At 36.2% G+C, this 14754-nt stretch overlaps 1 protein-coding gene across 1 annotated transcript in view; it reads right to left on the bottom strand.

Annotated features, from left to right (window-relative positions):
- prkcea (protein kinase C, epsilon a) overlaps positions 1 to 14754 on the bottom strand; it is an 82041-nt gene that overhangs the window by 3853 nt on the left and 63434 nt on the right. Inside the window, exons 12-14 of the mRNA XM_073828994.1 lie at positions 3439 to 3577; positions 3161 to 3349; positions 1006 to 1152 (exon numbers count right to left, since the gene is read on the bottom strand). Of these exons, the coding sequence (XP_073685095.1) occupies positions 1006 to 1152; positions 3161 to 3349; positions 3439 to 3577 (475 nt within the window). The remainder of the gene's footprint in view (positions 1 to 1005; positions 1153 to 3160; positions 3350 to 3438; positions 3578 to 14754) is intronic.

Below are 14754 nucleotides of genomic sequence, written 5' to 3'. Positions count from 1 at the left end.
GGCACCATAGAAGTCCACTGCATGGACAGAAATCCTAAATTGTTTTCCTCTAGAAAACAACTTCTTTACGACTGATAAAAGAAAGACATGAACATCTTGGATAACAAGGGGGTAAGTAAATCTGTAAGTTTTTGTTCTGGAAGTAAACTTTAAATCAGTTCATCATATAAATCAATCATGTTCCCTTAGTAGACTTGGATTTAACGGCTTGATTCTTATGGACATGGTTTATAAACTAGTTTTGGTGTAATAGAGTTACAATAGAAGGACAGAAATCTCTTAGGCTTTATAAAAAATATCTTAATTTGTTAAAATGAAGTTTGAAAAAGACAGGTTTAAAATGACATGAGCATAAGTAAATAATGACATAATTGTCATTTATTTTCATTTTATTATAACAGTAATACAAACAAATATCTGTATTGCTTAAGATTCAAATTTCGTCACCATTGCTGTTCTAAGAAGCAGTGTAGACTTTCAGTTAAAAGCCACAGGTGCGTATGTAAATGTGTTCACTTTAGAGAGTGTGGTGATGGAACGCCAGCTCAAAGTTACTCAGAGGGCAAGAGAGCAAGTGGCGGTCGCGTTTTCTCTGAACCTTTCTGTGACCTTTCCATCTAGAGCACCCACTTGTGTACATATACACACGCGCGCATACACACAACACTCTCAGCCCTTCCCCCCACCATGGGAAAGCAGAAGCTGAGAAGTGCCGTTGTGGCATCCGACTTTCAGTCTAGACCACAGACGCTAAAGACAGAGGAACACGAGAGATAAAGTCAATGTGCGCGTGCTGTGTTGAAGTGTTTTGGAGAAAAAAATATCTATGAATTGTGATGCGTCAAAATTAGCATTTAATGTTTTACTTGATGCTTTTACCCAAAATGACTTACACTGCATTGCATTTTATATACAGTACATTTTGTGTTTTCTTAGGAATCAAACCAAAAACCTTTGAGCAACAGAAATTGGTTAATTCAGTGTGTGAGAATCATGTTTGCTTACAATGCGAGGTTTAAAGGGGGGCTTGATCTTCCTCTGATCTAGTAAGACCCAGTCGATCTCTCTGAAGAATGGGTGGATTTTGATGGCTTCCTCTAGTCCCTGGGTCACCACGCATCCCAGACGCTTACTGGGGCTCTTTGTCATGAACTGAGGAAAGGGAATACATTTTAGATTGCATAATTGATAAAGAAGGCGTAAATAGGAAGTGTTTAAAGGGATAGTTCACCCAAAAATGAAAATGCTGTCATTAATTACTCACCCTCATGTTGTTCCAAACCTGTAAGACGTTTGTTCATCTTCTGAACAAAACTTAAGATATTTCTGATGAAATCTGAGAGGTTTTCGATGAACTCTTACAGGTTTGGAACGACATGAGGGTGAGTAATTAATGACAAAATGTTCATATCGATTCAAGGAGCTGTAAGCATTTTTTGTGGAATACGACCCAAAATACAAGGAAAATAAAATTGAAAAGATATATTTCAACATAAAAATAATAAATGTTTATATTTACAAATACATTTTTAATTCTTAAAATTACATTAAAATGACATTTAATGATTTATAATAAATATAATAAATTATTTTTCTTAAGTATAATGTGGGTCAAGGACGAAAAAGGGTTTAAACATGAAAACAATAAGTGTAATACTACTTTAAATTGTTGTCCCCCCCCCCCCCCCAAAAAAAAAAAAGTTTTCTGTTTAATTGAATTGCATTTTTGTTTTTCTGTTTGAGTGAAAAATAAATATACATTTTTTCCTAATTTACAGAAGACACCCACTAAAATGTCATTCAGTGTAACAATCTTGCCAAAAATCCATTTATGACATATTAAAAGATGAATTACTTTCACCCCAAAAACTAATAAGTTGTAATTCTACATTTTTTAAATTTGCCACTAGGTTTTGCCCATTTGTCAGTAAGAATTTTTTACTCATTTAATACACATTAAAATTTAATATGCTCCCTTATTCTTTTATATATTTTAATATGTACAAGTCAGAATAAGCATCTTGTTTGAATTTTTACATAAAATATTGTTACACTGAATGACAATGTAACATTATTTCAACCAAATTTTGACATTTTATTCTCCAAAAACCTATTTGAAACCTTAAAAGTAGACACTTTACTAACATTTAACGTGCTTTCTATGGATATAACATCACTTTTGTAAATTTCTTTTGACGTGGACATCTTAACAAAACAAGCAGCTTTTGATGAAATATTCTTATAAAGCATTACTCAAAAAAACAAGCCAATCAGAAAACCCGCCTGTCAATCATTATGCACATTCAGATTTGCTGACATCGGGTTGGATGACATGTCTTTGGAGGGTGGGGTTTTGGAGAAAGGTCATGTGGTTTAAATTCAGTATGGTGAAAATTTGCAAAACTGATCCAGCTGCTTAGAAACATATAACCCTGGACCACAAAACCAGTCATAAGGGTCAATTTAGCAAAATTGAGTTTTATACATTATCAGAAAGCTGAATAAATAAGCTTTATATTGATGTATGGTTTGTTAGGATGGTACAATATTTGGCTGAGATACAACTATTTGAAAATCTGAAATCTGAGGGTGCGAAAAAATCGAAATATTGAGAAAATCGCTTTTAAAGTTGTCCAAATTAAGTTCTTAGCAATGCATATTACTATTCAAAAATTAAGTTTTGATATATTTAGGGTAGGAAATTTACAAAATATCTTAATGGAACATGATCCTTACTTAATATCCTCATGATTTTTGACTTTTTGATAATTGATAAAAGACTGGTTTTGTGGCCCAGGGTCACATATCTGGTTATGTTGCTATTTTTAGTGCAAGAATATAAGAACCATGGAAATAAATCATATCATATCCTGTCAAATTGTATGAAGCATGCCACAAAATTAGTGTATTTGTAAGTCTGAGGTAAATGTACCAGAATAGAGGGATGAGTGAGGAACAAAAGGGAGGAAAATGAACAGAGGAAGGTTGGAGAGGTCAGAGGGAAAATGCATCCAGGTGAATGACCATACAGTGGAGCTCAATACATCACTGTAGAAAGAGAAAAGATTCTGAACTAAAGTGGAAAAAGAAATGATAAATGCGCCAACCACAAACCACATACACAAACAAATGAAATAATTTCAAGAAACGGGCCGCTTACAGCTTTCAGAATGCTGACGGCTTCTTTACTGAGCCACACGGGATAAAGTACATCATCGTGGAGGATGGACTCAAAAAGATCATCCTCGTTGTCAGCTTCAAATGGAGGTTGACCGGCCATCATTTCATACATGAGAACGCCCAGAGCCCACCAATCCACAGAGGGGCCGTACTCCAACTCCTGCAGGATCTGAATAAATGAAATGCAAGAATGAGATTCAAAATGATGTCAAACATCTCAGCTATTGGTTCTGTCCAAATATGATTTAGTAGACGTACCTCAGGTGCAATATAGTCAGGGGTCCCGCAGAAAGTAGTGGTCGTGACCCCATTTAGAATGCCCTCTTTGCACATGCCAAAGTCGGCTAGTTTACAGTGGCCTTCAGCGTCCAACAGAATATTATCCAGCTTAAGATCTCTAGAGCAAAGAGAAAAAATAAACAATTAGACTATATTTCAAATTTTTTGTGTGTTTCACCGAGACTCTTTTAATAAATTATCCAGGCTAGTGTAAAAGGGTCTGCATGCCTGTTCGACAGTAAGTTGACCTGATCTACGGGACCTTGAGGGCCTGACTACTGCAGACCTTTACAACAATAACACATGGCACTCTGCCTCATTTATAACTCAAGCTGTTCTCTGTTCCATTCCTGGGATGGCTGCATGCAAGTCGAGGTGTTTGAAGTGCTCAGAGCTGAACATTTGTGTGGGTAAAAACGACAGCAGCCTCAGGTAAGCTGTTAAAACCCTTCACTTCACAACAAGCGCGTCAACTTTCTAAACCCTCATGTCAGTCATGTAGTGGACAGCTCAATGTTTCTCAGAATCAGAAATACTTAGCACTTGTATGTGGTCATATAATTTCTACAATTAACAATGCTACTTTTAAACAAAAAATAGAAATAAATTAATAAATACACATATGAATCTTTGATCTAATATGTATATATACACATCACTTTGAGTTTGCCTATGACCTTTTTCTACCTACATTTAAATACATGTGACATTGTGGTCACTTTCTGTGACATTTTTGCTCTGAGCTCTGGTTTATTTTTGACCATGACCACAGGCTTCTTCAAAGCTATGAAAAAAATCTCCATGAGCATGACTGTAGAGTTTAAGGTGCCATAATGACAGTACTGTGTTAAGATGATGGATTCATACGTGTAGAAGGGTAAACAACAGCAATGAGAGAATGAATGATGGATATGACTTTTGGTGTGCAAATAAAGAATCATTTAACTTCCATTAGTAGTCCTCTCTCCAGCTGTGTTATTTTAGTATTACTGAAATACTACAGTAATTTCTATTATATTATTTCGAATTAGTTTCGATTAGTTTTTATTTGTATACTAAGTAAATACGTTTTAGTAATTTTGGTGTGTTTTTGTCATTTTTGTTAGACATATTTAAAAAAGGTAACACTTTACAATGAGTTTAATTAGTTAGCTATCAGCATGCATTGTTAAAATCAAAGGTTGTGCTTGTTAACATTAGTTAAAGGAGAACTCCGGTGTGATATTGTCCTAAAGTGTATTGAATCATGATACTGAGTGTGAACGTACCTTGCATATTTCATCTCGGTTTGTGTCCAGCTGTCCGAAATCTGGGGTCAGTTAGCCGATGCTCACAACAGGTTGTCAATGAAAGTCAATCGGGCATCGAAGGAGCCATGTAAATAAATCACTGTTTTACACCATTTACGAGGCACAAAGTAGCTCCACACTTCATCAGTAGACTTCCTAGGGCCCTGACATTTAAAACGAGACATTGAGAACTCAGAAAAAGCACCGGTAGTTTATTTACAAGAAGATTTATACAGACATCTTCCACCAGGAACAGAGCAGTCGCCGCCATCTTAAATGTAGTCACGATAAGTCGAGTGTCTCGTTTTAAATGTCAGGGCCCTAGGAAGTCTACCGATGAAGTGTGGAGCTACTTTGTGCCTCGTAAATGGTGTAAAACAGTGATTTATTTACATGGCTCCTTCGATGCCCGATTGACTTTCATTGACAACCTGTTGTGAGCATCGGCTAACTGACCCCAGATTTCGGACAGCTGGACACAAACCGAGATGAAATATGCAAGGTACGTTCACACTCGGTATCATGATTCAATACACTTTAGGTCAATATCACACCGGAGTTCTCCTTTAAAGCACCATGAACTACTAACTAACAACGACTATATTTTTATTAACTACCATTAACAGATTAAAAATAGTGTAATAAATGTATTGTTCACTGGTCATTCATGTTAGTTAATTCTTTAAAATGTTAGTTAATTTATAAAAAATGACCCTGTTCAAAAGTTTTCATATATGCTTAATTCTTGTTGATAGTTGTTCCTGAGTCCCTTGTTTGTCCTGGACAGTTAAACTGGCCGCTGTTCTTCAGAAAAATCCTTCAGGACCCACAAATAGTTTTTTTTTTTTTTTAGCATTTTTGTGTATTTGAACCCTTTCCAACATTGACTGTATGATTTTGAGATCCATCTTTTCAATCTGAGGGACGCAACTATTACAGAAGGTTCAAACACTCACTAGTGCTTCAAAAAGAAATACAATGCATTAAGATCCGGGGGGTTAAAAATTATTTAATTTAAAGATTACGTTAAATTTAACTTATTTTGTCTTCTGGGAAATATGTAAGTAGCTTCTGAAGGGCAGTACTAAATAAAAAAAATGTGATATTAGGCAAAATAAGAAAAATGTACTTTCTAATCCTCATTCTGTTTAAAAGTTTACACCCAAAGCTCTTATTGCATCGTGTTTACTTCTGGAGCATCAGTGAGCACTTGAAACTTCTGTAATAGCTGTGTCCTTCAGTTTTCCTCAGTGAGAAAAGATGGATCTCAAAATCACACAGTGATTGTTGGAAAGGGTTCAAATACACAAAAATGTGGAAAAAACAAAGAATTTGTGGGATCTGAAGGATTTTTCTGAAGAACAGCAGGCAGTTTAACTGTTCAGGACAAACAAGGGACTCTTGTGAACAACTATCACTAAATAAACAAACAAAAAACAAACAAACAAAAAAACAGCTATGGATCATTCAGGTAACAACACAGTATTAAGAAGCAAGTGTATGTAAACTTTTAAACAGGGTCATTTTTATAAATTCAACTATTATTTTCTCTTGTGTACTATATGTAAACGTCTTTTTTTTCTTCAAAAGAACTTTACTTCACTTTTAATCACTTTAAAGCATACTTGCTGAATAAAAGTACTGTAAATAATTTCTTTACAGATCTTATACTGTCCCCAAAATTTTGAACAGTATTGTAAATGCACACACGGCCCAATCAGCTTATACTCAAAATCTGCACTTAACAAGCCAGAGGACATAGAGATGTATTAACAACTCTGTCAAGTTTTTCTGAAGCAATGTGGCCAAAGCCAAACACCTTAGGAGGAGCACAGTACGATAATATCTGAATCCCAGTGATTGCAGAGACTTGTCCCAGCGCAGATAGTTTGTTTTCTACAGGGGGATGTTTGTGCTCTGTGCGGCAGAGTGGAAAAAACAGTACACATACAGAGAGTGGAGAATTTAATGCCATTTTAAAGGTTAAAGGATGAGACCCTAATACGCGTCAGTGAGGACACAGTCAATGGTATCTGGCCGAGGGCATTTTGTGGAAAAGGACTTTTTAAACATGTAGAAACATTAAATACTTATGTCGGGGTCACACGACAGTTTGACATGTTTATATGAGGCATGCCGACCATGTCAGTCAAGCGCAGTGATTTAGCGCAGTGTCTGCATGCTTTTAGATGGTCAGACAGTTCATTTCTTCATTACAGATTTGCAGGAACAAACACTAGTTGAATTTATACAAATTACTTTGATTCTTAATACTGTGTTATTACCTGAATGATCCACAGCTGTGTTTTTTTGTTTTGTGATAGTTGTTCATGAGTCCCTTGTTTGTCCTGAACAGTTAACATCTTCCCTGCTGAAAAAAAAAAAAAAAACAGCTAAAACCAGCCTAGGCTGGTTGGCTGGTCTTAGATGGTTTAAGCTGGAAGAAGCTGGTTTTAGCTGCTCTCCCAGCCTGGCAAGGCTGGTGAGGCTGTTTTTAGCAGGTGGTCTCTCAGCCTGACCAGCTAAGACCAGCCTGGGAAAGTGGCCAAAACCCCTGCTGACCAGCTAAAACCAGCCTGGTTGACCAGCTAAAACCAGCCAACCAGCCTAGGCTGGTTTTAGCTGTTTTTTTTTTTTTCAGCAGGGTTATCACACTGAGGGCAACTGAGGGACTCATATGCAACTATTACAGAAGGTTCAAACACTGACTGATGCTCCAGAAGGAAACATGATGCATTAAGAGCAGGGGTGAAAACTTTTAAAATTTGAAGATCTGAGTAAATTTAACTTATTTTGTCTTCTGGGAAACATGTAAGTATCTTCTGTAGCTTCTGAAGGGCAGTAATAAATGAAAAAAAGAAGATATTTAGACAAAATAAGAAAAATGTACACATCTTCATTCTGTTCAAAAGTTTTCGCCCCCCGTCCCTTAATGCATCCTTCTACAAGTTCAAAATGTTTTCACCCCCTGCCATTATTGCATCATGTTTCCTTCTGGAGCATCAGTGAGTGTTTAAACCTTCTGTAATAGTTGCATATGAGTCACTCAGTTGTCCTCATGTGAAAAGATAAATCCAAAAATCAGTCATTGTTGGAAAGGGTTTAAATACACAAAAATGCTGAACAAACAAGGGACTCATAAAAACAAAACAAAAAAAAACAGTATTACGAATCAAGTGTGTGTAAACTTTTGAACAGGGTCATTTATTTAAATTCTACTATTATTTTCTCTTGTGGACTGTATGTAAATGTCTTTTATGTGAAATATCTTATTCAGGTCAGTACTAAATAAAAAAATAACATGCATTTTGTATGATCCCTCTTGCTTTGGTAAAATAATTAACATTGTGCAGATTCTGCAAGGTTTATGTAAACTTTTGACTTCAACTGTATGTGCAAAACACTAATATGTTCCTCTGCACAATGTGTGTGTGTGTGGTTGTGTGATATATGCACCTGGACAAACTGGCTGGAACCTGAACGAAGGCAGGAATGTTCAGAGGAGCTAATCTGATTGTCATGCCTGATAAATCCTGTTTTCTCAATGTGTCGGAGCAAAATAAAGACAAGAAACAACAAAATAGAAAAAGGCCCAGCCTCGTGATTACAATGAGGGAAATGCCTACTTTGTGGTCAAGACACAATTTTCTTTTTACTAGGAGTTATTGTACTGTTTTATTATAATAGTTTAATATACATTTTATGAATATGAGAGTATCATATTTTTTTTTATAAAATTTACTTTTTTATGAAAAAACGGTTTTGTCTAATACATTTTCTAGCTTAAAAAGATAGTTCACTCAGAAATGAATATTCTGTGATTTATTACTCACTCGCATGTCTTTCCAACCCATCAGAACTTTGTTCATCTTCGGAACACAAATTAAGATATTTCTGATGAAATCTGAGAGCTCTCTGACCCTGAATCAACAGCAAAGGTCAAATAAATCCAGCCTTGGTGAGTATAAAACACTTCCTTCAAAAATTCTTACTGACCCAAATCTTTTAAACACTAGTATATGTTTCGGTGTATTTTTACACCCTTTCATTTTAACAAGAGCATCTGGGTGAATTTTGCCCTGATAGGGGACGCCGCAATATATCTGAAGACGTCTCCTCAGATGTATCAGAGCGTGGCTGCTCTTTCTGTGATCTGTGGCTTCCTTGAATTGCAGTTAATGAGCCATTAAAGAGTCTTATATCAGTGTACTATTCACCTGAGAATAGAATCCGCTCTGGCCCGTGTAAGAATGTGTTATCAAAGCCTTGCCAATGTACCGCCACTTTCTTCAAAGGTAGATGACACATGCAGCATGGCTTCCTTAGGTGATTGACTGAGACGTAAGAGAAGTGTACTGCCAATAAGTTTCTGTCATGCTCTGTCTAGCAGATATCATCTTTAATGAGGTAGGTGAAGCAGGAAAGTTTGGAAGAACGAATGCTGAGTGCCAGAGCATGGGTACATGTGCCTACAATGACCTTCCGATGACGCTGTGTGTTTACATCTGTATGTGATGGTTATATTGAGGGATACAGAAGCTAGGGTGTGGTTCAGCACACAAACACACATCAGGTGTGCATCTGTTTACACACTTTTGAGATAAGGATTCACACCTCTCTTGTAAAACCTGTCTATCATACTGAAACATGAGCTAATGTGTTTTTATGATACTGTTCAAGTGATTAAAGACTACATATGTTTATAAGGAAGCTCAAGTTCATTTCTCAAGACAGTTAAAAGTGTACAGCTAAGTACATATCTATTTTAAAAGATTTGTTTTAATGCATCAATAAAGATAAATGCTGTTCTTTTGGACTATTCATCACAGAATCCTGGAAAGAATTGTAAAAAAAAAAAAGAAAATACTGGGTAGCACAATTGTTTTCAACAGTGACAAAATCCAGCATATTATACTTATTTCTGAGGAATCGTGTGAAAATGAAGACTGGAGTAATGACTGCTGAAAATTCAGCTTTACATCACAGGAAAAAATTACACTTTAAAATATACTAAAACAGAAAACAGTAGGGTTTTACTGTATTTTGATCAAATAAACGCTGACTTGGTAAGCACAAGGGTTTGAGACTTCTTTCAAAAACTTCTCACAAAGCATTTGTTTTATATATATAAAAAGTGTTCATGAGCGTGTTTTGTGTGTCAACAGTTCGATAAAGCTTTACAGGACAAAGATAGCAACAGAGAGCAAAACAGGCTTGGCCTTTTGATGGTTGATTGCTGGCATCATTCAAGCACAAATCTTTTTGTGAGGCGCTGTTCCGACATGAGGGCGGGACAGCCCAGGTTTATGTAACTGTTCTATTTTTGACAGCAACCATGGAAGTTGGAAGGATTTCAGTGATATGCACTTAACATGACAATAGCCAATAGAAATAGTTGAATGCTCCACAGCTTCCTGCAATCTAAAGCCAGGAATTGTCTGCTGTCCACTGCACAGTACAGATTGAGTTAAAGTGGACAGGTTCAGTGTTCAGGGATTTTCAACGGACAATGCTCTGATCAAATCCAACAGAAGCAGAAACACGCTGTTTTTGTACATGCCTCTTTAAATGCAAATGAGCTATGCCTTCACAGCTCGTAGCTCACATACTCTGCCAAAAAACATCTGTTTAGTTTTGATTCTCAAGTGGCTGTCATGCAGCATGTGAGTACTAAACTAAGTTCTCTTTCATGTCTTATTGCGCTTAAACAGTCAAATACACACAAGTTCATGTTAAAATCACACAAGAGTTACAAAAACAGTCAGTTATGTCTGTGAAGGCAAACAGCTGGGAAAGAAATTGCATGTTTATATTAGATCTGTGTGGCAGTAGCATAATATACAGTAAATAAATCAATAAATCCACTGCTCTCTTGTCTCCTCTGAAGATGTGGCTCTAAATAGTGGTCTGTGCTCATCTGTGCAGCCAATGACAGAACAGTGAGCAAGCTTTGCTTGAATTTTGCCATGGCGTTAGATTGTTACAGCATTGTTGCTTGTGAACACAAAATGGCGGTGACGCGGGTGGAAACATGCAGATTAAGGGTGGTTATATTATAACAAATATCTCCTTTTTACGTACACAATTTGAGTGGCTCGTTTTTTTTATATGCTTGCAGAAAAAGGCTTACCAAATCAATTACTGGGTTGTCCTTTTTCACAATTTCTAGGTTGGTAGATGTACTCGGGATCCAATTATAGCACTTAATCATGGAAAAAGTCAGATTTTAAATCACCTTTAAAAACTCTCTGACCCCATTTGGATTTGACTTCCCCACTTCCTCTGAGCTCCACCAGACAACTGCACACACACCTACACATGCCATAATGCATGGTCTCCCGCACATACACACGTGTATGTACACACATAATTAGGCCCTATTGAAATGCCTTCCTGTGTTCCCTTTGTGCGCAGAGTGATTTTTCCATAGAGTCCCTCATCACTTTAACATTGATCAAACCCAGTCAAAAAAAAAATCTCAGCTAAACATACAAGAACAGAGAGAGAAAGTAAAAAGAGGCAAAGCTGAGAAGCATTTACGGGTCTAATCAGACAAAGGACAAGCATTGACCTGCAAAACAGACCAAAGAGATACAAATAACCACTGGCATTCTTGCTGTCTTTCTCCCCTCTTTCTTAAAGAGAAATACACTAATAAAGTACTTACTACCTGTCCTTACTACCTTTCCGGACCGTAAACATGTCAGTTGCATTGCTGTCTATGCAGAGTCAGAAAGTTCTCAGATTTAATCCAAATATATCTGAATTTGTGTTCTGAAGATGAATGAAGGTCTTAAGGGTTTGGAACAACATGAGGGTGATCAATATCTTTGAGATCTTTCCCTTTAAGAAATGAGATCATTTGTATAAGTAGATCTTCAAGTGATCTAATACACATCACATCGGAAATCATACAGTGTATTTTTTTTAGGATTTACTCCCTAATTGTACTCCTCATTAAAGAAAGAGGAGCCGGAGAAGAAAGGTGGAGAGGGTTTGGTATTGCTGGGGGCGAAATAGGCCTCTCATTCTTCACAAAAGTGCTGTAATTCACTAATACATCCTACCTCCACTTACATTCCTCAACGCTTCCCAGAGGCCAGATCTATCATGCAAAACCATCTATCCATTTGCAATGACAAAACGTAATAAATTACAAACAACAAATAAGGAAACATTTGATTGTCATATCTTTAAATCATGCTCTATACATAATTCAGTGAGGGATTTAACATTGGTGTTCCTGCAACCATTAATCAGATCTATCTTCGAATGACTAGTATTAACAAAAGACAATCCTCGCAGAAGGAGATGGGTGTTGAAAGCTCACTTGCATTAATAAACTCAAAAACCTTTTATTGGATTAGAACGAATCAATATAAGCATCAAGACATTGAAATGGCAAGCACTTTTGACATGATAACACAGTGAGGAAGGGAAGATAATGACGGTTGCCTCAAACGGGGGTCCTGTGTAGTTTGACCTCTTGTTTTGTTTGCAGGTCTCAGCAGGAATAAGGATTATGACAGTACTACAGTATCTACCCGAGCTTTGGATAAGGAATATTGCTTTTTGTGCTTTTCTTAAAGCATGTGACCCATTGCAGCCTCTGTATTCAGCTTTCAGCATTTCTTTTTGCTTGCAAGTCTGATTGTGTGATAAACCATGGAAGCCAATTTCTGCCACTTAAAAAAAAGGTACAAATTAAAAAATTGTGACTTTTTATCTTAAAATTCTGACATTTTTCTCACAAATGAGAGCTTGTATCTTGCAGTTCTGACTTTTTAAGTCACTTGCATTTGACAATTTTAAAAAAGTCAAATTTGCGAGATATAAACTCGCAATTACATGTTTTAATATCAGAATTCTGAGAGAAATGTCACAACTGAGAGTTTATATCACAATTCTGACTTTATTTTTAGAATTGCAAGATTCTGAGCATTTTGTCTCGCAATTGCGAGTTTATATCATGCAATTTTGACTTTATATCTCTCAATTCTGACTTTATAAATTATATTTGCGAGTTTATATCACTCAATTCTGAGCTAAAAAGTCAGAATTGCAAGTGTGTATCAATTTGAGAAAAAAAGTCTTAATTGCGAGTTTGTGTCACAATTCTGAGAAAAACATTTAAATTGCGAGTTTGTATCAGACAATTCTGAGGTAAAAAGTCTGAATTGTGAGTTTGTATCGGATAATTCTGAGGTAAAAAGTCTGAATTGTGAGTTTGTATCGGATAATTCTGAGGTAAAAAGTCTGAATTGTGAGTTTGTATCGGATAATTCTGAGGTAAAAAGTCTGAATTGTGAGTTTGTATCACAATTCTGAGAAAAAAGTCTGAATTGCGAGTTAGTATCGGACAATTCTGAGGTAAAAATTCAGAATTGCGAGTTTGTATCTGATAATTCTGAGAAAATTGCGAGTTTATGTCTGGCAATTCTGAGGTAAAAAAAAAGTCTGAATTGTGAGTTTGTATTACAGTTCTGAGAAAAAAGTCAGAATTGAACGTTTGTATCACAATTCTGGGAAAAAAGTCTGAATTGTGAGTTTGTATCAATTCTAAGACAGTGAGTTGGTATCAGTACTGAGGAAAAAAGTCAGAATTGCGAGTTTGTATCTGACATGTCTCAATTTATAAATCACATTTGTGAGTTTACATCACTCAAAAAGCCGTTTGTATCACAATTCTGAGGTAAAAAGTCAGAATTGCGAGTTTGTATCTGACATGTCTCAATTTATAAATCACATTTGTGAGTTTCTATCACTCAAAAAGCCGTTTGTATCACAATTCTGAGAAAAAGTCAGAATTGAACGTTTGTATCACAATTCTGGGAAAAAAGTCTGAATTGCAAGTTTGCATCACAATTCTGAGGTAAAAAGTCGAAATTGCGAGTTAGTATCTGACAATTCTAAGGCAAAAAGTCAGAATTGTGAGTTAGTGTCTCGCAATTCTGACTATAAATCATATTTGTGAGTTTATATCACTCAAAAAGTCAGAATGGCAAGTTTGTATCAATTCTGAGAAAAAAAATCTGAATTGCGAGATTGATTCTGACAATTCTGAGGTAAAAAAAAAAAGTCAATACTGTGAGTTGGTATCAGTTCTGAGAAAAAAGTCTAAATTGTGAGTTTCTGACAATTCTGAGGTAAAAAGTCAGAAATGTGAGTTTGTATCAAAATCCTAAAAAAAAGTCTGAACTGCTAGTTTGTATCTCACAATTCTGAGAAAAAAGTCTGAATTGCGAGTTTGTATCTGACAATTCTGAGGTAAAAAGTCAGACTTGCAAGTTTGTATCACGAATATGAGAAAAAAAGTCTGAATTGCAAGTTTGTATCTGACAATTCTGAGGTAAAAATTCAGAATTGCGAGTTTGTGTCTTGTAGTTCTGACTTTATAACTTGCATTTGTGACTCTCAAATTGCTCTCTACATTCGAAAACATTAAGCGGATTCAATTCACTTTCATAACTTAAGACTTATGAAGTAGGAATGTAGCATATCTATCCAAATGGGGGTGTGTGTGCATAAAAAAGTTAAACAGATGAGGGGGGCTTCTTTTTTACGTTTGTGCAGACCCTTAAAAAGGTTGCGGATTAGTCCTTTGAGAGGCTTCACAATTGTTTCATCTTATCAGTCTCTGCTCAAAAAAAAAAAAAAAAAAACCTCTGAACTGCATCAGGAGCTCAGAGCTGCAATCAGCACACAGTGTACACTATCTTCCGCTGTACCTGGGGAGCAGGAAACCTGCTCTGGCCTGAATAAGGACTTTACTTCATTCAGAGAGGTAAGCTGATACTAAACGCTATGCTAACAATGGCGTGATCTCAAATAGGATTAGCATCTGCCTCAAGAGCTGAAACAAAAACAAGCATTTCAAGTCTCTGAGTGCCAGTTAGCATGATGCCTGGGTAGAAATGGCATCATTTGTGGGAGCAGAAGTCACGCTGAAGTCTCATGGCATGACTAGTGCATGCATTTAGAGCTGAAGTGTACAACTTCTACAATG

This window comes from Garra rufa, chromosome 22 (genome assembly GCF_049309525.1).
Source record: "Garra rufa chromosome 22, GarRuf1.0, whole genome shotgun sequence".
NCBI classification, from domain to species: Eukaryota; Metazoa; Chordata; class Actinopteri; order Cypriniformes; family Cyprinidae; genus Garra; species Garra rufa.
Note: the sequence above shows the minus strand (reverse complement) of the source record. Positions and strands in the feature narration are given on the sequence as shown.